The 24,834-nt window shown below is 49.0% G+C and overlaps 1 protein-coding gene and 1 pseudogene across 1 annotated transcript; both read right to left on the bottom strand.

Moving 5' to 3' along the window:
- Positions 1-1,715: 1,715 nt before the first annotated feature.
- Positions 1,716-5,297, bottom strand: LOC121837625. The gene is made up of 2 exons (XM_042293315.1): positions 4,053-5,297; positions 1,716-3,224 (listed from the first exon to the last, which is right to left on the bottom strand). The coding sequence occupies exons 1-2, from the start codon at positions 5,295-5,297 to the stop codon at positions 1,716-1,718; spliced, it is 2,754 nt and encodes a 917-aa protein (XP_042149249.1).
- A 10-nt stretch (positions 5,298-5,307) lies between these two features.
- LOC115328966 lies at positions 5,308-24,779 on the bottom strand (annotated as a pseudogene).
- Between the last annotated feature and the right edge of the window lie 55 nt (positions 24,780-24,834).

Genomic DNA, 24,834 nt, shown 5'->3' with positions numbered 1-24,834 from the left:
AGGCGGTAGATCAGTACAGCAAGGGCTAATCCGAGTGACCATCAACGTAACCCCACCGCCAACCCCTCGCGAACCGGTCGCCGACATGGCTCAGGCTGTGTCATGAACCACGTGGTAGAAGCTCGGGTGCTTTCATATCAGCGCGTGGAGGGACGACAGTGCGATTCCGGAAAGTCTTTTTCGAAGGCCGCTGACCACAATTTTTTGTCTGGAGACTTTCCCTCTTTCTTCCTTTGACGTGGATCAAGCTTTGCCGACAGCCTCAGTTGTGACCTCTCTTTTCAAATGTACGTTTGCAGTGAGTGAGCTCCTCAGCCTCGGACTTGTCACTTGTGCACCCAGTAGTTCTTTCACTTGGCAATTATATGCCATCAGTTGGGGTTTAATTTCTATTGTTTATGTATACATTATGAAGACGTCCTGGAGCTCCGAACGAGTGTTTTGTGCAGATTACTTTTGCAAACACAAAAAGACTATACCAAAGCAGCGGAATTTTCGAAGTGTTGGCGAGTTGGACCTTAACTCGTTGAAGCAAATTCTTCCGCCTGACTGTTCCACCAGAGTGAGTGCGACGGACTACCTGTGCTACCATTGCTTCATGCACATCACTAAGGAGATCTCGATGCGAAGCTCAGAGCAGTGCCTGACATATTTGTGCCAGCTGAAGAAGCAATTGAAGATCTAAATCGCAGCATACTACCTACAGATGTGTCGCCGCTGAGACAACCAAGCGTCGTAAGAAGTCGGGACAGGCCTGCCTATGTCAAGAGAAAGCAGACAGAACTGGAGCAGGTTGCTGTCAAGAATATACGCTCAAGGCTACGTATTGCGTACGACAGGGACGCACCATCGGGGTCGTCCGAACCAACATGCTCCACATGCACTGAGTGGGTGGACAACTTTCGGCAGGCCTTTGAAACCGCCACCTCTCTCCGGGAACGTTGTCAACTGCTTACACTCCTGCCGTCAACACTGACGAAGAATGAGGTTCAAAAGATGATTCCACAGGCCTCAATGTACCTCATCAGTAAATCCCGAAAACTCAAGGAAAAGCATGGCGTGTGGTATGAGCCGGATCCTTACACGAGGTGCAAGGTGAGCCCTGAGAACCTGTCTGCTGCCCTAGAGTACTTCACGAAAGACGAGCTACAATGTTCGCGCCAAAGTCCCAACCAGAAGGACGTCATCTCTGTCATGCTCAACGGAGAGAAAACGTTCGTGCCAAAGCGCTTCATGACACGCTCAATACGAGAGGCCTTCCGTATATACAAAGACAAGCATCCCGATTCCGGCGTTGGGCTAATGAAATTTTATTCGTTGCGCCCTAGATGGGTCCAATGTATTCCACACCAGGAAGTGTGCGTTTGTGTGCGCTGCGCCAATTATTATCTTTGTATTGCCGCTCTAGAGAACGTTACAGGCTCAACATTCAACACTGGTGAAATGAACTCGGCATTTCTGTGCGACCCAGCAACAGAACTGTGCCTTCAAGGAGACTGTGATCACTGCCCAAAAGGCCAGTTTCTTACACTCCAGGAACTTGATATCCCGGAGGATGAAGAGATTGTGCTTGCAACATGGGAGTCCGGCGACCTTGTGAAAAAAACTTTGGAACCTGAGACTTTCCTAAAAGTCATCCAAGTGACGGTGAGGTGAGGTGAGGTAGACTTTATTGGGTCCAAGACTGTTAGATCCCCGCGTCAACCGAGCCTCTCTTAGGGAGAGACCCTTGACGAAGCGATCCCCTCGGTCGACAGACGAGACGCGATGTTCCCGGCGGCGTCCGAGGCCAGCTGGACTAGAATTTTCTGAGTCGTGGGGTCAGGATCCCGCAGGAAGGATTCCCAGGCACCTGGTTGCCTGGCTTGCTTGATGAACTCCTTATTCTTCGAATGAAGAAGCAGCTCCGGACACCCCCAGAGTATATGGTGGAGTGTGGCAATCTCGCCACAGTTCCTGCAAGACGGGCCGTAGGTATCTGGGTACCACGAGTGCAACTGCGCCGGGTTGAGGAAGGTCTCCGTCTGGACTTGACGGAGGATGGTGGATTCTGCCTTGTTGAGAGTGCTGTGAGCCTCTGGGTAGGCTCGGCGTTCTACTCGGTAGTGGTCCAGCACCCCCTTAAAGGTGTAGAGGTTGTCGTGGTTCCACGTGGCGAAGGTCGAGTGCTCACTTGGTGTGCTAGCCCGGTTGGTAAGAGCGCAGGCTGCGCTGTGAGCACTCTCGTTGCCTGGGAGTGACGCATGGGCTGGAGACCACAGTATGCGGACTGGGTGGTCAATCAGACGATGACCAGTGGCGATCTTGAGGGCTTTGTCAGAGATGTGACCACGCATGTACTGGCGGATGGCCATCTGGGAGTCACTGACGATGACTTTCGTGGTGCTGAGGGTGAGGGCCAAGGCGATGGCTGCCTCCTCTGCCTCTGCACTGTTGCTGGTGTACATGCTGCCTGCCGTGAGGATTTGGCCGGAGCGATTCGTAACTGCAAGGGTCATTCGATCCCTGTCAGCTGAGGCTGCGTCGACATAGGTCACCTCGGAGTCGCCGCAGCCTTGCCGTAGAGTGTTCTCCAGAGCCTTCACTCTGGCCATGCGTCTGCCTGCGTCGTGCACTGGATGCATGTGACGAGGCAGAGGTGAAATCTTTAGTTGCTCGCGTAGCTCGTTTGGAAGCCAGCCTCGCGTACTGTGCCCTGTTGGGTGGTAGTTGATGCCCAAAGATGTGAGGATGGTTCTTCCCGCTGTGGTCAGAGATAGCCTTTCGTAGTGGGCTATCCTCTGTGCCTCAATGATTTCCGAGAGGGTGTTGTGAAGCCCAAGCTTCTCGAGTCGCTTGGTCTCTGTTGAAGGTGTTAGGTGAAGCGCTTTCTTGTATACGCAGCGGATGATGCGATCGATGGCATCCCTCTCCGTGAGTGTCAAGTCCAGGAAGGGTGCAATGTAGGCAATCCGGCTAATCACGAAGGCTTTGATAAGGCGAATGACATTCCGCTCTTTCATCCCGTACCGTTTTCCGGCGATTCTTGCTATGAGTCTTCCTACTTGCTGTGCGTGGTTACGGAGGACTCCGATGCTGTATGTGTTCTTGCCATCCTCCTGCAGCCACAGACCGAGTATCCGAAGTCGCCAGACCCGAGGGACGTCTTTGCCTCCGACCTGCAGTATGATGCCTGAGGGAGTTTTTACCGTGGTGCCGGCCATGAGTAGCAACTCCGACTTTTCCTGAGAGCAGGCTAGTCCGCGCTCCTTAGCGTAGGCTTCCACGATGCGTATAGCTTCTTGCAGCGAGTCTTGGATGGCGCCATCGCTTCCTCCTACCATCCACAGAGTGACATCGTCTGCGTATATGCTGTGGTGAAGGTTGGGGATACCTTGTAGTTTCGTCGGTAAATCTTTCATGGCGATATTGAAGAGAAACGGAGAGAGCACTGCTCCTTGCGGTGTTCCGACTCCGCCCAGAGTTTGCAGGTCAGATTGGAAACCGCCGATCGAGACCTGCACCTGCCTACTTGATAGGAAGTTCTGTATGTATTTGAAGATGCGCTCGCCCACATCAATGGAGTTTAGCCCACGGAGGATGGCTGCGTGGCTGACATTGTCGAATGCTTTGGAGATGTCCAGCCCGAGTATGGCTCTGGTGTCCCTTTTGGGTGCGTATTCCCTTGCCATAATCTGATGATACAGTCGGAGCATCACGTCCTGCGTCGAGAGCTTGGGTCTGAACCCGACCATCGTGTCCGCGAAGACTTTGTTGGCCTCTGCGTACCTGTTAAGGCGATTGAGTACGACATGCTCCAAGACCTTCCCGAGACAGGACGTGAGCGAAATGGGGCGCAGGGCTTCCAGTTGAAGTTTTTTCCCAGGCTTGGGTATAAACACCATCTTCGCAGTCTTCCAGGATTCTGGGATTTCTCCTTTTTGCCAGCAGACGTTGAAGTATGATGTTAGCCGGTCAATCTCTCTGTCATCCAAGTGCCGCAGTAGCTTGTTTGAGACTCCATCAGGTCCGGGAGCGGAGCGGGTCTTGAGCTCTCGGATCGCAGCCATGACTTCGAAGGGTCGGAATTCTTCGTCTAGCGTAAGGTTTGGCTGGCCCGTGTATTCCATCGCAGGTGTTGGCGGAGCTCGTCCGATATACTTGTTTTGTACTTCTTGGACAAGCTCGTTTCCATCTCCCTTGAATGAGCTCAAGATACACTCCATCTGATTTCGAACTGTGGTTCGGCTTTGTCCGGGGTCGAGGAGATGTCGAAGGATGTTCCACGTCTTTGGAGTGTTGGGAGCTCCTTCGAACTCGTTGCAGGTGTCTTCCCATTGCTTAGTTGTGAGATAGGTGGCGTGACTCTCGATGGTCTTGTACAATGTTGCGATTCGCCTGCGTAGCCGACGATTTCCTTTCTTTCGCCTTAAGCGTGCCTCAAGGTTTGTCTTCATTTCCCATAGGTGCAGGAGCCGGCTGTCCGCCGCGGTCAGATTTGCCTCCTCGGGAATGTTTCTTGTGGCTGAGGCCTCAACTTCTCTGATGCCTGCGGTCCACTGATCCAGGTCCTTGATCTCTCCGTCTCGGTCCACTTCGTCAAGCTCCTGCCTGAAAGTGTCCCACTCGACCACTCGCAGAGGCCTTCCCATGGGCTTCGTAGGGCCGCGTCTCAGGAGGATGTTGAGGATATAGTGGTCACTGCCCAGAGTTTCCAGGGTGTTGTGCCATTCTGCGTCCAAGTAGTGACCGAGTGTGAGGTCTGGTGATGTGTCTTTGTATCCGCCCGTGGCTTTCCGAGTTGGCTGCGTCGGGTCTGTAAGTAGGTCCAGTCCCAGGGTGGCAATGTCCTGCCAAAGCTGCCGACCCTTAGGGCTGTCCCGCGGATAGCCCCATGACATGTGTGGTGCGTTAAAGTCTCCAACGATGAGCAGAGCTTTTCCCTTGGCCATGTCTATGGCGGCGCGCAGGAGCTGGTGAAACGAGTGTCGTGCCTTCGGAGGACTGTATACATTGAGGATGAACGTGCTGCGATGGCTCTTCTTCTTGCCCGCCAAGATTTCGATGAAGGTGTGCTCGATGTTTTCGATGCCGGTTGAATGAAGTTGTGCTGGTAGGTTCCGTCGCACTAGCGTGGTGACTCGTACGACCCCTGATGAGTTGGTGTGATTAAAGGCTTGGTATCCCGGAATGGTGATGGCCTTCCACGTTTCTTGTATGGCCAAAACGTCTGGTCTGCGTTCTGGTGGTAGGGATTGTAGGTACTGGTGAAGGTGTCCCCTCTTCGGAGCCAAGCTTCGACAATTCCACTGCCACATAATACAACCTTTACTTGTCCTGGCCATTGTTGGGTTGTGGGAGTCTGTCAAGGATGGTCTTCAAGTAGCGCTTTACTTCGCGCATCTCGCCTTCCAGCTGGTCTATGCGTGTGTCTATGTCTTGGTGCAGAGGTCGATCGCGGTTGATATTTCTCCGCATGGGCGACACCAAGTCTTCGGTATCGGCGGTTGTAGACGTCTCCCGCCGAGAAGGCAGGAGCGGGAACTCCTCTGTCCCTCGGAAATGTGGCTGTGATGATTGAGTGTCTGATAGTTGTCGGGCAGTACTAGTATTTTCCTGTGGGGTTCGGTTTTCGTCGGATGTTCCCTTCATTTGTGGATTAGCCTCGAGCAGACTTGAGAGCAGTTCTTTAACCAGTGGAGTGAAGGTCTGATGAAGGATCATTTCCGTCGCTACACACTTTTGGTGGAAGTCATTCAGCGCCTCCGCGGAATTCCCCGAGTGTCCGCACATGCACCGCGCTGGTGTCGCATGCCCTCTCGAAAGAGTAGAGAAGAGAGGAGGAGGAGCAGCAGCGTGCGCCTCAGGCGAACTGGGAGGGGGACGGCCGCGATCATTTGGGGAGACCGGGAGCCGAGGCTGGTTGGGGTCGGCTGCTAGAGAAGTATGCGGGAGGGTTGGGTGAGTCCCACTAGCTGTTTTGCAGGGGAGGCTGGTTGGTTCCGTGGGATGCCTACTGCTGTTGTCATTCCCGCTCCGGCTTCTCTCAGACGCGTTGGAGGCGGACCCGTCTGTGTAAGGACGTTTTTCTTCCCTCTGGTGTTCTTCTTGGAGCAGCGAAACAAGCGGTGGCCAACTTACTGCCCCCGTCCGTCGCATATCGATGTCACCAAAAGGAGGCTCGCTCCGTGCAGGCCAAAATGCACCGCGGGAGGATGATTCCTGCAAACCAAAGGGCTCGATATGCCGACCTCCAGTCATCGCTCTCCGCAATTGGGACCGCTCACTGGGTGACGGCACGGATCGGCAGCGCATATCTCGTCTGGGCATCCCGCCATCTCCTCGGCTGCACCGCATGAGTGGACGATTGCGGCCGCATTTTGACGATGATAGGGGCCCCCGAGTATCCATGTCTCCACGGATCCAGGTGCCCCCGTGTCTCGAGGAGGATCTCTCTCCCCTGCGTTGCGACACAGCTGCACCGTGGCACCGAGTGGGGGTGGTGGGTTTTTGGCCCACAGAGAGCTCTGCGTTCCGGCTCGGTGTTTCCCGACCTGCATGGAGTACACGCGCAAAGGTAGGTCTGCCTCTCCATGGGTTGTTTTCTGCTTGTGGCGGTTCCGATATTGATGTTGATGTGAGTGGGGGCATCTCCATGGAGGTCTGCCGGTCGTGATGGCGATCCCTTTGAGTCGGTTTTTGTTCTTTAGCCGGATAAACCCTGTACCACCGCGGGCCCAGAGTCACGTGATCAGGCATACTTGGGCCCTCAAAAAAGACGAAGATTGATGTGCCTTTTCCCTTACGGGCGATGTCCAGGATGGTCTTTTTTGCCTCCACCATAGTCCGAATCACCTGTAGAGAGTGTTCGCCGGCCATGCCATGCACTGTTCCCACAGAGGCGTTTGTCGGCGTAGCTGGGAAAGAGCGCACCGGAATTCGGACCAGGTTGCGGACGGTTGGAAGTTGGGTACTTCACAACCATATCCGGCAAACGCAAGGTAAAGCGATCTACGATGAAAAACAGTGCATGCAACGCGGGAGCATTGTCTTTCATTTTGACTTTGCTGAAAACTGGACCATCGTGCTTCCTGACGAAGTGCAAGCATATCACTGGAAAAAAAAAACAAGTTTCGATATTTACATGTGTAGTGACGACAAGAAAATCTACAAACAGCTTTGCCATCATCAGTGAGGACCTGTGTCACGACGCCGCTCACGCTTGCTTGGCTCTAGAAAAAGTGAAGGAGTGGGTTGAAGACAATGTTGCGGTATACTCGTACGTGACGTACGTAAGTGACGGCGCTGCCAGTCATTTCAAGAATCGCTACCAGCTTCACCAATTTGCAAAGGACGATTGCCCACAAGCCCAGTGGTTATTTTCTGCATCTGGACATGGGAAAAATGCATGTGACGGAGTTGGCGGACTCGTGAAGCACCAGGCCATGCTGAACAACCAGAGAGAACGTTCAGTAAGCGCAATTCAGACGGCCAGGACAATGGTGAGCGTTCTATCAAAGAAACTGAAAGGCGTGCATCTTGTATATCTGGACGAAAATGAGGTTGTTCGGTATCGTGAACAAAAAAAAGAAGAGTGGCTGACGGTGCGTGCCTTCCCTGGCATTCAGTCTTGGCACGCGTGGCGGCTCAGCAAGTCATCAACAGAAGGGACCTGTGACGTATATGTAGCACGGACAGTCGGATCTGCTTCGAATTAACTTTATTAAATGGGTACAGCGAGGAAAACCTTAGCGTAAAGTGCCGAATTTGATTTCCCAAGGACTGCTCATTTTGAATGCAGGGACATCTTATTTATCACATTTTTCTTCACGGGGTATTTAACCTACTGTTTTTGTTGGTGGTTACTAATAATTTTTATCTGATCACTATAAAAAAAATCCCAAAATGTTATCCTCGAGCAGGATAAAATATATCGGCTTGCCACGATTCATTCATACACCGAGAGCATCGAAGCTGCTCCAGTTAGGCACTATGGCATCCGTCACCCGAAATTGTTTGTAATCGTAAATACACAGCCAACCTAAATATCTTACTATTATATCTTTGTTTTTGTGTGTGGAAGTAAAGTTATTTATTTTACTCTAGATGTAAAATATACCGGAAGGTACAACTTCACACTGCATCATCTTTTCTCAAATCATTAGTCTCTAATATGATACCACTTTGTACGCTTATGTAAAATGCTGTATATAGTTTCTCCTCCCTTTTACTTTTCTCGGATCACTAGTCCGTAATATGATACCTCTTCGTACACAGTAGTTTCTCCTTAATTTAAGTGTGTGAACGATTTCTTTAGTTATCAATGACCTCATCTGAATAAATGTATTCAGATGAGGTCATTCGTTGTTCATCCGTCGTATGTAACGACATCCGACTTTACTGGAAAGGTAGTTTGGATCAAGCAGCTGCTCGAGAAGCACAGTGTCTGTCTGCCTATGGCGAGAGTAAGGATAACTGGCCCGTTCGGAGAGCTAGTGACAGAGGCGGCTGTCTCGCAAACAGTCCCGTTGGAGTATTCCTATTTGTTTTCTAACCGGTCAGATTTCCTGCTGCGCGAAAGGGGTCAACAACTGGGAGAAGGACTCGTTCAGTCGTGTACGAGGTCCAAATCGCGTCAGCTCGCCCCTTTGTTAACGAGTGATCCAGAGCGAAAGGCAGCTGACGGGGAGCAAGCACTCCCAGAGTTGGAGGCAGAGAAACGGGATGAGGGGGTCCGAGTTGTAGAACAGCCCGACCTCGTAGCACTAGAAAGCGTACGCCGTCGCAACGTGCCGGCGAAAAAGGCGGAGGAAGACGGGATCATTAAAGGATCTCTCGTAGCTCCGGCGTCACGTAACTTTGGTCCTCTGTTACGAGTAGACAGAGTGTCTTTGACAGTCGAGCAGAAGAGCGACCCTAGTGTGTCAGGGTTTCGCGGTACTGCTCAGGAGATTGCTGGGACCGATGTGACGGGGCATGAAAAAGGTGGATTGTTTTATCGGCGCTATAAGGACCGCATTTTCACGTCTAGAAATCACGTGAAAATCGATCACTATGACTTCAGCGTAAGAAAGAAGAAAGGCAAATTTAACAGCAATGCCGATGGGTTGAGCAGATTTTTCTGATATCACCAAAAACAGTAGGGATATGATCTCAGAGGTTTTCGTCATCCACGGGAATGAGGATCAAAGTGGGGACACTTCGTTAAAACTCCAAAATGACCTCACAAATTGCGAAGTTTTGTCTTTTTGTATTTTGTTCATAGTGACCTCTTTGGAGAAATGAGGTTTTTGGCGACAGCGGGTCTCGATACCCGAAATTGTCCTAAGGTTTTAAATTGCATTGTTTTGGCAAATTTTGGTAATCCGTAATCCAGTCTGGCGGGTCTCTGGCGGATTCCGAGCGTTTGACTGCGGTGTGGCGTGGGGGACGTTTCCGCTGATGCCTCCGTTGTGAGAGGTTTGGGAGTTTGCTTAGTGCTTGCAGCGTCTTCTCAAAGCCTACTCCAAGCCCACCTCTTCAGGCCAGCGATAGTACCACCGGCCATTCGAGGTTTCCCTGGCCCCGGAGGGGCTGTTAAGAATGGAACCTTCGGCGACCTTCTTCCGAGTTCCAACGCTGCGGAAACGAGTCAAGACGAGTCCGGGACTGTCGCCTGCGTGACGGGGCCTGCGGCAACAAGTCTCAACGCGCCCGTGACGTTAGCGGGACGTGTGTGTGTGCGTGGTGGTTGGTGCGCTCGGGAAAGGGAGAGAGGCGTGGCCTAACTGCAAAGAACTTTGGCTACGTCGCACTGGACGGCGGACTTTGCTGCATCGCACTTGACGGCGGGTTGCTGCATCGCACTGGCTGCCCTGGCGGGGAGTGAGGGAGAAACGGACCCTATATAAGGCGGAGCGCGAGGCTGCTCCGTTGTTCTCTCGGATTTGACGACTGTATCGCTACCATGTAATTAAACCGTTCGTTACGTTACCAAGTCTCCCACCTCCACTGAACCCCTGGGTTCTTCACTTCGGGAATTGGACGTCGTCGCGAGACAGGAAGCCTCCGGACGTGCAGCCTAAACCCCGCCTCGAACACTGTGAAAACAGGTGTTTGGAGAGTGGCGTCTCCACAGACCCCGAGCCATGCGTTTTCGCCCGCCCACGTCTGGCTGTGCGTGGCTTTCCCGTGTCCGGGGGAAAGGGCATCTTGGTGGTTGAGTCGAGCTTGGGGTAGGTTTGGACCCTTCGGGAACCCCGGGTGAGGCAATACACCACTTTGGCCCCCGCTTCCCGTAGACAGGTGTCCTGGCTTGGCCCAACCAGGATGATTCAGTCAGTCGCCACTTCTACTATCCCCTCCTTTCTTTCAGCCTTGTCTTCTTCTTCTTTTCACTCTTCTCATTTCTCTTCTTTCCTTCTCCAACTCCTTTGGCGGCAAGGGCTAACCGCGGGTGTCGACAGACCTCTTGTCCAGAACCACACTGGGTTATAGAGACTGGGCAGCACTTATAGAGTAACATCTTCAGCCAAGCCATTCTTGTTATGAAGCGCTACCTATTCCCTTGTTGGGCTCGGTGGTGGGCGGTGCACAACAGTTTCCGAACACCATTCCCCTCTTATAGGTTCCAAGCGTAAACCTTCTGATCGGGCCCCCAAAAGGGTCCGCACCGATGCATATCTACCATCTTTGGACAAGAGCAACACTGTCTATGTTACTAAGTTTTTCATTATACATTCTGAAGATGGAGACAAAACCGATGTCAAAACTCTCCCCTTTCCTTGTGGCTAAGGTCTTAAAAGACTTGGCAATGGAAAAGTTTAATGCAAAAAAGACTTTTTCTGGAGACCTTTTGGTAGAAGTATTTGAGAAAAATCAGGCAGCACCGTTGCTCTGCCTCAACCATATCCTTGACACAAAAGTGAGCGTCTCTGCACACCGTGCACTCAACACCATTCGTGGTGTTATATCTGAGGACGACCTGATGGAGAGTCAGGAGGAAGAGATTCTTGAAGGCATGCGCAGCCAGGGTGTTGTTGCTGTAAAGCGCATCACCATCCGTAGAGATGACAAAGAACTTCCTACGCGGCACTTGGTCCTTACCTTTGAGCTCAACAGCCTGCCTTCTTCCGTGAAAGCGGGGTACTTGAATTGTAGGGTTCGGCCTTATATACCTAACCCTGTCCGTTGTTTTCATTGTCAGCGCTTTGGGCACGGCTCGTGATCCTGCCGTGGCCGTGAGACATGTGCCAGGTGCGGTAGCTCTGAGCACAACGCCGATGACTGTCATGAAGATATGAAATGTGCAAATTGTAAAGGCAAGCACCCTGCATATTCTAGGTCATGTGAACACTTTAAAAGAGAAAAGGAAATCCTGACCCTGAAGGTGAAGGAAAACATCTTCTATCCCGAAGCAAAACGTCGCCTCTTAGGTTTTCAGAGAGGCTCTTTTGCCGAGGTGGTGCGCCGGGGACCTGCACCACCTATGGCGTCTGTGGGAACGCAAGTGTCTTATGGGGACCTTGCACAACCACTAAAGTCTTCTGGTCCCAAACTAAAGGTGCAACTTCCAGGGCATGCTATCTCAGCTGCCCAGGCAGGTGCCCCCCCCTAACCGTGCGAAAGGCTCGGATGCATCAACCAAGCAGACGGAGGCCACCTCGTCGCAGAAGAAAGGTACCTCTGGAGCAGTGCACACTGCTCCACCCCGAAATGACAGGGTGGATGCTGGTCCGTCGGGATCCACCCGAGCACAGGGGTCTGCGTTCCCTGCACAGGGTTCTGCACCCCTTGCTTCTCCGTTTCAGTCATCACGAGGTCGGGGACTTGGTCCCTCTGCCCCTGGTGGATCTCGGAAACCGGGGGAGCCATCGAGGTTACAGGCCTCCAAGGAGGAGCGCCTTTTGGCTCTAGCTGAGCCAATGGACGAGAGTGGGTCAAGGTACGACGAGGACAGACTCCACTCGACTTCTGAATCTCTACTTCCGGCCTCCGGTGGCACCACGGGCAGGCCGAATAACATCTCCAAAAAGAAAAATTCTCCGTGTGTAAAGATAGATTTTAAGTCGTAGAAAATTTGCTTACCGTATTTGCACGAATATAACGCGAGTTTTTTTCCGAAATTACGTGCTCCAAAACGCACCTCGCGTTATATTCGGAATCGAGTTCAGCCACGAGGCACACAAGTCTGGAGAAAGGGGAAAAAGCCAGAGGAGAAAGCCATCCCTCTGGCTCAATGCAAAATATCCGGTGGGAAAAGAAGTGGATGTGTGGAAGGGAATTTATTAGCTATTGGGCCATGTGAAGGGGCGAATAGAAAACATAAAAAAGGATTTTTATCGTTTTTTGTGTTTGTACAACGCGCGCACGCCGCAGAAACTCAGCACGCGCCATGCGGGCACTGGCCAATTCGAGCCAAGCCAAGCCGGGCCAAGTCAAGTCAACACAAGTTAAGCCAAGACCACCAACCGCATTTACGCAATCGTGCAACACGAGGCATTTGTTTATGCAGAGGGACCAAAACTAGAAGTGTGATCGTATATCGAATTCAGCAGTCTTTTTTCTACTGCGCATTGTTTAGTTTCTCCTCCAGAGTGATCTGGTGTTTGTGTGTTGGCGCTTCTGCTTCCTGCCTTGTTTGGATTGTGGGCTGCCGAGGAGCTCGCACCGAAGGAAAAGGAACTACCACACAAGCAGGTACCGTGCTGCTGCTTATCTGCGTAGTCGCCAAGTGGATTGTAAACGGAAGGACCTGAGCAGTGAGGATGAGTGCAGTCGAAACATGAACTGATGTTTCTTCTATTTCCATTGACTTTTCACATCTGCTATGCCCCCGAGTGCGAGAAATTGAGGCAGCCTCGGTTCGCGTTATAATAGTAATAATATTTTTTTTTTCTTTTTGAGGGCATCAAAACCTGCCCTCGCGTTATATTCGTGGTCGCGTTATATTCGTGCAAATACGGTACTCTTGACAGTTATTTTTAATTTTATTTTTTATTATAAACTTCACAATGATCCACAATTTTAGCATTATGCAGTGGAATTGTCGCGGCCTTTTTCATAACATTGATGACATACATTTTTTTCTTGATGAGCTCCGTCCTGTGGCCTTGTGCTTACAGGAGACTTATCTGAGTGACACCCACACAAAAGTGCTACATCGTCATCAGGTTTTCCGAAAGGACCACATTTCATCAAACCCTTCGGGTGGTGTAGCAGTGGTAGTACAGAGTGGAGTTGCCTGTGCTTTGGTCCCTCTACAGACTCCACTTGAGGCAGTTGCAGTTCGAATTCTTCTCGACCGCCTCATTACCCTTGTATCGCTCTACTTGCCGCCCAACACTCTGCTGCATTTGCAAGAAGTTCAGGGACTCGTCGGCCAGCTGCCCGAGCCCTTTTTAATTCTTGACGATTTTAATTCCCACCACCCCCTGTGGGGTAGTCCTCGACAGGACTCTCGTGGTGGAGTCATTGAGCGACTTCTATTATCATCCGGGTTATGTCTTTTGAACCAAAAAGAAGCAACGTCTTTAGTGCCACCCATAGCACTTTTTCAGCTATTGATTTGTCCCTATCATCACCATCATTACTCCCATGTTTTTCATGGAAGGTTTTAAACAACCCTTTTGGCAGCGATCATTTTCCCATTATTTTAGAAAGCGTTAAACCGATTCCATTGATTCCGACTCGCCTTCCCTCGCCTTCCCAGGTGGAAGTTAGAGAATGCCGATTGGTCTATTTTTGAATTAGAGGCTGTGATTGATCCATCTTTGCTTCGTACTATGAGCCCCGACAATGCGACAGTTTATGTCACTGAATGTATAATTAGTGCAGCTTCGAATTCTATTCCTCAAACATCTGGACATCTTCCTAAGAGGTGCAAACCGTGGTGGACTAAGTAGTGCACAACCACTCGCAAGGACCAGAATAAAGCCTGGGGAGTTTTTCGTCGGTACCCTACCGATCAAAACCTAATTGCATTCAAGAAAAGTTGGGCTAAGGCGACTTGGACACGAAAACAGGCTAAAAGGGTTTCATGGACCAAATATGCCTCTTCTATAAATAGCCTTGTTCCAGCTAAGGAAGTGTGGGACCGCCTGCGAAAAGTCCGAGGAGACTACCAAACCTCCCGAATCCCTCTTTTTCCCTTGCCTGCCGTATCTCTCAAAGATCAGGCAAATGTTCTTGGTATGCACTTCCAACATGTATCTAGTTCTTCAAACTTTAGTGTAAAGTTTAAAAAGTTTCACTCTACTGCTGAAAAGCAATCAATCTCGATGTCAGGATATGACCGGGCAGCTTACAATAGACCGTTCAGTATGTGCAAACTGGCAGTGGCGCTGGGTGAAAAAAAGCAGTCTGCACCAGGTCCAGATAGGATTCATTACGAAATGCTGAGGCACTTGTCCCCAGCATCGTTAAGTCATTTGCTTGCGTTTTTAATCATCTATGGAAAGTAGCTGCTTTCCCTCGATGCTGGAAAAGCGCCCACATTATTCCTCTTCTGAAGCCTGGTAAAGGCCCCTTTCTCCAGCGAGTTACCGTCCCATTCCGCTCACTAGTTGTCTCGGGAAGACTTATGAAAGGCTCATCAACCGGCGGCTGGTGTATTTTCTAGAGGAAGAAAATATTTTGGACATTAATCAGTGTGGATTTCGGGAGGGACGATCAGCCACAGACCATTTGGTTCGCCCCACAGGGGGCACCTGTGAAAGCAGGTGTTTGGAGAGTGGCGTCTCCACGGACCCCGAGCCATGCGGGTTCGCCCGCCCACGTATGGCTGTGCGTGGCTTTCCCGTGTCCGGGGAAAAGGGCATCCTGGTGGTTGAGCCGAACCCGGGGTAGGTTTGGACCCTTCGGGGCCCCCCGGGTGAGGCAATACACCACTTCGGCCCCTGCTTCTCGTAGACGGGAGTCCTGGTAAGGCCCGGCCAGGATGATTCAGTCTAGTCGCCACTTCTACTATCCCCTCTCTACTTTCACCCTTGTCTTCTCCTCCTTTTCACTCTTCTCATTTCTCTTCTTTCCTTTTCAACTCTTTTGGCGGCAAGGGCTAACCTTGGGTGGCGACAGACACCTTGTCCAGAACCACTCTTGGTTATAGAGACTGGGCAGCACTAATAGAGTAACGTCTTCAGCCAAGCCATTCTTGTTATGGAGCGTTACCTATTCCCTTGTTGGGCTCGGTGGTGGGCGGTGCATCACAGTTTCCGAAAACCCTCCCCCTTTATATGGGTTCCAAACTTAAACCTTTTGATCGGCCCCCCAAAAGGGGCCGCACCGAAGCTCAAGTCACTCTCGAAACATCCAAAGTACTCGAAAAATTTCCAAAATTCCTGGTCTTACACTCTGAAGAAGAAAAACCACTTGCCAAACTGTCCCCTTTCTTAGTCGCCAAGGTACTGGAAGGAATCGTTGGGAAAGATTACTCTGCCAAAAAGGTGCCGTCCGGTGATCTTCTTGTTGAGATCAGCACCAAAAAGCAAAGTGATGCCCTTCTTTCTCTCAGCGCTGTGTCTGAATACAAAGTAAACGTTACTCCACACTGCAGACTTAATACAGTTCAAGGAGTTATCTCGGAGGACAACCTAATGGACTCGTCTGAGGAAGAACTCACTGAAGGCCTTTCAGACCAAGGAGTTGTTGCCGCTCGTCGCATCACCCTTCGTCGTGAGGGTGTAGAACGTAAAACGAGACACATTATACTGACCTTCGACACCACCACTCTCCCAGAGGCCATAAAGGCAGGCTACCTCCGGTGCCGTGTTTGCCCCTATGTGCCGAATCCCCTGCGGTGCTTTAAGTGCCAAAGGTTCGGCCATGGGTCACGGAGCTGCCGGGGAAGCGACACTTGCGCGAAGTGCTCCAGTAAGGAGCATGTTGCTGACAGTTGTGAGAGTGAACCGAAATGTGTCAACTGTGATGGCCGTCACCCAGCATACTCGCGCTCTTGTCCAAAAGGGAAAGAAGAAAAAGAAATACTTACTTTGAAAACCACAGAAAACATCTCCTACCATGAGGCGAAAAAACGTTTCTCCTTCCTATCGAAAGGAGGGTATGCCGAGGTCGTGCGCAGGAGACCCGCACGACCCGTGATGGCATCGGCGGGAACACAGACCCCTCCAGGGGGGGTGTGTCTCCCGCCAGTGTCCCCTCTGAAACCCGCGGGTGCAGTGCCACCTGCACTGCACTCCAACCACACGGTGGACGCTGTTCCTTCAACGTCCACCCTGAAGCAGGGGGCGGCACCTCCCGCCGCCCCTACATCCCTGCCTCCTCGAGGCCGAGGACAACCCCGCGTCTCGACCCAGCAGAGACCTAGTGAGCCGTTAAGGCTACCAACCCCACCGGGTCTTCCTCCGGCTCCCCCTGAAGAGCCAATGGACGAGGGTGGACCCAAGTCCGGCGACGAAAGTTTCCTCGCTGGATCTGACTCCTCTCTTTCTGCCACCAGTGACTCTACTGGCCAGCAGAAAGAGGCTGTAAAAAAGAAAAATGCCCCGTGCAAAAAAATAGATTTTAAGCCATAGTCACCTCATTTTACTTTTTTACCAGTTTTTATATTCACTTTTGCACTGGCTAAGCATATAGGCATTATGCAGTGGAACTGTCGCGGCCTTCTACGTAACATAGATGACATCAATTCATTTTTTGATGAGCTCCGTCCTGTTGCTATTTGCCTACAGGAGACGTACCTGACTGATTCGCACACGCAGGTTTTGCATCATCAACAAGTTTTTAGGAAGGACCGCCATTCCTCAAACCCTTCGGGTGGTGTAGCAGTGGTGGTTCAAAGTGGAGTGGCATGTGCTGAAGTTCCTTTACAAACTTCACTCGAGGCAGTTGCAGTTCGCATCCTTCTTGACCGCCTTATCACTCTAGTATCACTCTACTTACCACCTAATGTTCCGCTGCATCTTCACGAACTTCAAGCACTCATCAAACAACTTCCTAAACCTTTTTTAATTCTTGGTGATTTTAATGCCCACCATCCTTTGTGGGGAAGCTCTCGTCAAGACTCTCGAGGTGGAGTTATTGAAAGGCTTTTATTATCAACTGGAATCTGCTTGCTCAATAAGAAAGAACCAACATTTTTTAGTGCTGCCCACAACACTTTTACATCAATTGACCTATCACTATCATCACCATCTTTACTTTCATGCTTTTCATTGAACGTTTTAAACAATCCTTTTGGAAGCGACCATCTACCCATAATTTTAGAGAGCGTTTTACCAGTTTCATCGATACCAACGCGCCTTCCACGATGGAAGTTGGAAAAGGCCGACTGGTCTATTTTTGGTCTAGAAGCTACACTTCATCCCTCCTTGTTTCTTCATATGACTCCTGAGGATGCAACGCTTTACGTTACAGAATGCATTATAAATGCCGCTTCTGCTTCAATTCCACAGACCTCAGGAAATCTTCCCCGGAGGTGCAAGCCCTGGTGGAATGAGGAATGTACTTCCACTCGGAAAAGCCAGAACAAGGCGTGGGGAACTTTTCGTCGCTATCCAACTTTCCGTAATTTGGTAGAGTTTAGGAAAAAAAGGGCACAAGCTCGGTGGACGCGAAGACGGGCCAAGTGGGCTTCATGGACAAAGTATGTTTTATCCTTAAATAGTTTTGTTACTGCTAAAGAAGTATGGGATCGTCTCAAAAAAGTTCGTGGGCACTACCACGCTTTCAGGATTCCACTTTTTCCTTCAATCTCAGCATCTCTAACAGGACAAGCAGACTTCCTCGCAGAACATTTTCAGCATGTCTGCAGCTCTTCCAATTACAGTACGGAGTTTTTAAAGTACCGGTCTACCGCTGAGAAGCAGAAAATCACTATGTCAGGCTTCAACTCTGTTGCATACAATAGACCGTTCACAATGTGTGAACTGGAAGTTGCTCTCAGCCTAAAAAAGCAATCTGCACCTGGGCCAGACAGAATTCACTACGAGATGCTTAAAGGGATACTTCAACGAAATTTGAAATATTCCCGTCGTGTTCAAAAATAGGTTGAATATGATCCACAATATCCGTAAATGACAATCGCACGTTTGTATTTCGATCCTGGTGGCTGTATTTTTCGTTATAAACGGCCCACTCTGGCAAGCGCTCGGAGAAGGCCCAGCTTAGATCACGTGACATCCAACGCAATCGTGACGTAGGTCGTCTCAAGACGAGCAAAGCTACGGCGAGGCTGACGTAGAGAGGATGGCCTAGTCGTTCCAGCCACCGAAGCGGCTGCTTTTGTACGAATTTTGAGTGACGGGTTAATCTTCTATAATCTTCTAGGGGGACAATAGCGACTTCTGCGACACAGAAAAGGGATTCTCGGGAAGAGGGGAGTTCCTCCTTCCCCTCTTCTCTCGTCGTGGCCGAAGACGAGACAACCTCCGTCACTAGCTCTCAAGGTTCCTAGACGAGCATTACAAACGAGGCGTTAGCGACATCCACCAGGTGCTCTTTGCTAATCGTTTAATTCGTTTTAAAATTCCTTTTCGAGACTTTTTTAACAAGATATTGGTATGTTCCATGTGATACTGCTCTTTTGAACACATATAGACCAAAAAAATGAGCGCCGAAATTTCGTTGTAGTATCCCTTTAAGCACCTGTCTCATGAATCTTCGTCCCACCTGTTGTCTTTTTTCAACTACCTATGGGAAGCTGCTGCTTTCCCACATTCTTGGAGAAGTGCCCATGTTATACCTTTGCTGAAACCTGGAAAAGGTCCCTCTCTGGCTACCAGCTACCGCCCCATAGCACTTACAAGCTGCTTGGGGAAAACTTATGAAAGGCTTATAAATCGCCGCCTTATGTTCCTTTTGGAAGAGAAAAACTTTTTTGACACTAAGCAGTGTGGCTTTCGTGCTGGACGGTCCACCATGGACCATCTAGTCCGACTTGAGACCGTCATACGTGAGGCCTTTGTACACCGGCAGCATTGCGTGTCGGTGTTTTTTGATCTAGAGAAGGCATATGACACTACGTGGAGGTATGGTATCCTTCGAGATCTATACAACTGCGGAGTGCGTGGCCGTATGCTTCGTTGCTTGCAGAATTTTTTAAGTGAGCGTACATTTCAAGTCCGATTAGGCTCGACTTTATCCAATGTCTTCTTGCAAGAAAATGGTGTCCCCCAAGGCGGAGTCTTAAGTGCCACCTTATTTGCAGTTAAGATAAACAGTCTGGCTCAAGTTATACCGTCATCTGTTTCATACTCGCTCTACGTGGATGATGTGCAAATATCTTTTTCGTCCTGCAACCTCTCCAGTTGTGAACGGCAACTGCAGCTCACAATAAACAGAATGACCAAGTGGGCAAATGAAAATGGTTTTAAGTTTTCCCCAGAGAAAACTGTGTGTGTGCCGTTTTCCCTGCGACGAGGTTTGACTTTGGACCCAATCTTACAATTGAATAATATAGAAATATCGGTGAAGCAGGAACATAAATTTTTAGGCGTGGTCTTCGATAAAAAGCTTACATTCAAGTCTCATTTAAAGGAAGTAAAGCAAAAGTGCTTGCGATCCTCAAACATCCTTAAGGTTCTGTCACATATATCTTGGGGGTCTGACAGACGATGCCTCCTACGTTTGTACAATGCTTTAGTTCGGTCACGTCTGGATTATGGAGCGATTGTTTATGGTTCGGCACGACCTTCCACTCTAAAGATGTTGGATCCGGTTCATCACCTCGGACTCCGGCTAGCCACTGGGGCATTTCGCACGTCACCCGTATTAAGCTTGTATGTGGACACGCATCAAATGTCTCTGGAAAAACGCCGACAGTACTTGAGCCTGTGTTATTATTACAAAGTCCTCTCGGATCCCAAAAATCCTGCTTATAGTATTTTACACACCCCTCAGTTCTGTAAATTGTTTGAAAACAAGCCAACAATTGTGCGCCCCCTAGGCTTTCGAGTTCAAAGTATCTGTAACTCTCTCAACCTCCCTGTCCCTTCCACAAGTGGTGTTAACTTGCTAAAATCTATAGAGAGAATTGCCCCTTGGAACGAGCTACCCGTATGTTGTGACTGGTCTCTCACCAAATACAGTAAGAAGACCGTGGCTCCACAGTTTCTTCAGCAAGAGTTTCTATCTTTGCAAGAAAGGATATCTAGCGGTTGCGCCGAATACTACACCGACGGATCGAAATCTTTATGTTCCGTTGGTTGCGCTGTTTATTCTAGTGGCTTTGGAAGAGCTGTGCAGCTTGACTCAATGGCAAGCATCTTCACTGCAGAGCTCTATGGTATTTTATTAGCCATTGAGCATATTCTGGATAACAGTGTATTGAACGCAGTCATTTTTGTCGATTCACAAAGCGTCTTAGCTGATATCTCTTCCAGAGTTTCCACAAAGAATGTACTTACACAACATGTTCGTTTTAAAGTAAACAGAGCTCTGCGCCTTGGAAGTAATATCAAATTTTGCTGGGTACCAAGTCACGTGGGAATTGCAGGGAATGAGAGTGCGGATCGCTTGGCTGCATCTGCCACAGATTCATTAGCATCTTTTGGCCTGCCCTATCAGGATTTTAAACCACTTTTAAAGAAGTCTCTTTTAAAGACTTGGCAGCTAGAATGGGACACTGAAACCAACAACAAACTCCACGTGATTAAACCAATGATAGGCATCTGGGAAAGTTCATTTCACAGAAACCGTCGTCTCGAGGTTATGCTTTGTCGCTTGAGAATCGGCCACTCAGGTCTGACACATATGTACCTCCTCTGTGGCGAAGAAGTTGCACTTTGTGCCCATTCTGGGGAATTACTTACAATTTTACACATTCTATGGGAGTGTAGGTTTTATCATCAACTGCGCGTATCATGTTTTCCTGAACTTTTTAGAGACTATCTACCCTTTCATCCTATGTTTTTACTTGGTGACAGTGCTTTAGTACCACTTAGACGAGTTTTTAATTTTCTTAACAAAACTGGTTATCTACACAAGTTATAAAAATCTTCTCTATAGTCTAGCATCTGTTTTGCTGAATTTTAATAAACATTTTGTTTGGCGCATTATGGCCTCCGTTGCTGCTGCGCCATTAAAACCTTAATCTTACTTACTTACTTACCATTTGGTTCGTTTGGAGACATTTATCCGCGAGGCATTTGTACATCGGCAGCATTGTGTCTCGGTATTCTTGGATCTGCAAAAGGCCTATGATACCACATGGAGGTATGGAATTCTTCGGGATCTGCACAACTATGGAGTACGAGGCCGCATGCTCCAGGGTATACAGAATTTTTTAAGCGACCGGACTTTTCAGGTCCGCTTGGGTTCTACACTGTCTGATGTGTTCCCTCAGGAAAATGGAGTCCCCCAGGGAGGAGTTTTAAGTGTTACTCTGTTTGCTATAAAAATTAAGTCTTGCGAGTGTGATATTAACCTCATGTGTCCCTATCCTGGGAAGGCATCAGATCCCCAGAAGATCTATAACTACAGGTAGGGTGTACAGGTTACAGACAGAATGGTCTATGTCACTCGCAATGTCTCATGGTAATGCTGCAGCAAGTCTAATTTTTATGCAGGCACTCCAGGGCACGGAGAGTTTCAGAGAATTTTTTCGGGGTACTCGCACAGAGGTTTCAGATCCTTCTCCGACCCATTCAGGCTCTTTCCAACAATGTGATAATGTTGGTGCTGGCCTGCTGTGCACTGTACAGCATGCTTCGCGATGAAGCTATCGACCGAGACATCCAGTCGGAGAAGCTATCAAACGTGGGTGCCTTATCGCCCTTGGACAACCATGGAATCAACCCATCGGTGACTGCCAGCGCTGTCAGAGACGAGTTCTGCAGGCATTTCAATCAGGAAGGAACTGTGGCCTGGCAGTCAGACTATATTAATAAGCACTAACACCGTAGTAACAGGCTGGATGTAAATTATTGAGAGTTCAGTGTCCGTTGTTGTACACAAAGCGTTTTATTTTCCACTTACTCAGTCATTCCTTGTACGTCCAGCTCACTGTCCTTGGATAGCACGCAGAAGCGTGCTATCCATGCAAATATGTGAATCCTAAATGGCTCTGGAATATTTTAATTTGAAGTAACCCACGCAATATTACTATAAAGCTATTGGCCCTGGAGTGCATTCTATAAACCTGTTCAACAATACAGGAATGTTTTACCTCGAAAATGAACTGCATAATCCTCATCATCACCATGTCCTTCCTATATTCATCAAGGCCGGCGATTGTGGTTGCCACTGACTCCCCAAAATCATGGTCTCCGTCTTCATGCTTGGCGCTAGACGACAACAGCTCCAGCGCATGTAGGAACACTTGTTCTCTAATGGGCTGGGGCTGACCGTTCCTTTTCCTCTTCGAGACTGGCCGTCGCACCTCAGCTGGCGTGGTGTCCTCGACGATCACCCCCTCCGTCACCATCATAGGGGGCGTTGATGTCTCAGACTGTTCAAAATATAGAAATTAATATTACAGTACTCTTCAGTTCAGCCCGATATGATGCTCAACTATCAGATGGAGCGAAACCAAAGCTGAAGTCACGAACAAGTAGCCTTGTGTGACCGTTGCACTGCACAAGAATGTCTGCACAGTAGGTGCAGCTTGTTTTTGTAGCTTCCACCTCACCCATTAAACTGAGAAAAGGCACATTGCCTCCATGTAAATAAGCAGCATTAACACTTGAGCAATTGTGCTGTTTTATATATGCTGCTGTCTAGCACCTAAATGTTGATGACTGCCCCATTGTTGTACTCATTTTACTGGCATAATGTAGCTTGTTTCCTTCATAAGGTATGCAGTACTGTTTACATGGTGGTTAAGGTACTACACACCTCTTCCACCGGCTCCTCCAAGGACGAAAACGATGGCTGTGGCATCAGACTCGTCTTCAAGAACTTTAAATCCTCAAAAAACTCCCACTTGGAAACATGATCGTCCCCTGGCCGGACTTCTTCGTCTGTGTTTTGGACCATTCCCTATTAAAATATGTTCTCAACGAGTGGAACTTTGCCTTTGTCTCGTCCACTGTGGGAGAAAAAAGTCAGATTAAATAAACTAGTATTAATTTAGAAACTGTATGGTACTAACAAAACCATGTTCTCACCAGTGCATTTCAGCATGTCTGCAAGGATTTGCATTGTGGTTTCCCGGAGTCTTTTCTTTTTAAAGTCGGGGTGGTTTGGCAGGTACAGAAACTGACGAGTACCATATAGAACTCTATCAGAGTCCTCTGGTTAGAAACCGTCCATTGAAACTGGAAAATAAAAAGTCAAATCAAGTCTCAAACATGCAATTTACTTGGTCTTTTTACTTGTTTAAAAAATGAAGCATTGCTGCAAACTGTCCGTGATTTAATTTTGTTTTTCTTCAAACGAATTTAGTATGGGGACACAGTATAATATTAAATAGCATAAATTGCTCCGCATGCATGTATACTGCCGGATGGTACGAATGGCAGCACTGCGTCATAATTAATCACGAAAATGTGTGTTGCAAGCTGTGACACACAAGCTAAATATCGAAGGAGACACTTGCCCCAGTGAAGAGTTGCAAAGGAAAAAAAGAAAGTTCATGTATTTCAATCAAATTAGAAAAAAAGTGTTGTGTGGTTTATTGCAGCATTTCGATTAGCAAAGGTGAAAAAATGTTCTACAAAGCTTGCTCTCATTTCAGTTTTTGTCTATCAAACGTCCCAGGTATCCACAAGAATGTTTTCTAGCTTTGAAAGAATGTCGGCCCAAATATTTTTTTTGTTACTTTTGACTGGGGCAAACACTGATATTTTTACGAACTAAATGCACCACACAGACAAAATTACGTGGTCAATGACTGTGCCGTAGCTAACAAAATGACTTTTTGAGATTTATCAAAACCACTGCCATCCGGACCACCCAGTATTTCCGAACGTGACACACACACACCGATGCACCGTTTTGAGTGAGCTCCGAATCAGATCGCTATTTATCTGGGGACCTGCTTTGCGCATTTTATGCAGTCAATTCACTTAAATTTCTTTTTTTTTTTCTCACATACTGCACTACTTGGAGCGATCTCACATGTGCGCAAAGCCGATTGAGGTGGCAACCTGTACATGCAGGACATGTGCCGGCGCCGAGCCCTTACGCAGCTAATTCATTTCCAAAGCTCCTATCAATGCACATGGTATTCATAGAAACGCTACTTGCCCAATCCGGTTACTTCTCGGTGCCCTTGTCTGCCCCGATTTTACTGTGCCAACTGTTTCAGAGAGCGCACATGGTTTCACGTTCGCTGTAAACAAAGCAAACTTGGTTTCAGTTTACTCGATGGTCTCTTATCCAGTGGTATCGTCGCGACAACAATGCTATGAGCACTATTCTAATCTCGCCAACTCCCGCTGATTGTCTTCGTCCATGGCTGGATTTTTTTCTGATATGCTACTCACTTTTCCTTCAGTGGTGCTTGACGTGCTTGCGGAAGCGCCGGCAGTATCCATCGTTCGTGTTTTCGGTTTTTTTCGGATTTGGCTCCGGTACAACGCCGGCAGTGAAGTGGTCTTCTCAAACAGCTCGCTCCCCCCTCAAAGGCCATGTGAGAGAGTTTCTGAACGGCCATTGGCGGCGCCCTTAGAGTGATTGACAGGACTCGGTAAAGTTTCAGCAAAAGCTTGCTCCAGAAGCGAGGTGTGCGCGCAACCTTTTTTGAGATGCGCGCATCCTTTTCGGACTCGTTCAGACGGCGCAACCATTTCGCGAAACTACATTTCGTGACACTAGATGCGCGAGAAAAATGCATTGTGTGAACGGGCCTTTAATAACATGCCATCAGGGGTGCAGGTGCACATTCCTGCTTTCAGAAAGTTGCAAATGCCAGAGGAGGACATGGCGCACTCCCGCCGGGTGGCTAGTGCCAGAGTAATTGTTGAGCGTGTAATAGGG

This window comes from Ixodes scapularis, unplaced genomic scaffold (genome assembly GCF_016920785.2).
Source record: "Ixodes scapularis isolate PalLabHiFi unplaced genomic scaffold, ASM1692078v2 PGA_scaffold0__279_contigs__length_252992795, whole genome shotgun sequence".
NCBI lineage: Eukaryota > Metazoa > Arthropoda > Arachnida > Ixodida > Ixodidae > Ixodes > Ixodes scapularis.
Note: the sequence above shows the minus strand (reverse complement) of the source record. Positions and strands in the feature narration are given on the sequence as shown.

Excerpts from the sequence above, each read along its gene's own strand:
- LOC121837625 (XM_042293315.1), bottom strand. The coding sequence starts at position 5,297 with ATGTGGCAGTGGAATTGTCGAAGCTTGGCTCCGAAGAGGGGACACCTT. Across the intron at positions 3,225-4,052 it reads AAGAATTCCGACCCTTCGAA|GAAAAGTCGGAGTTGCTACT; the intron begins GTCATGGCTGCG and ends GCCTGCTCTCAG.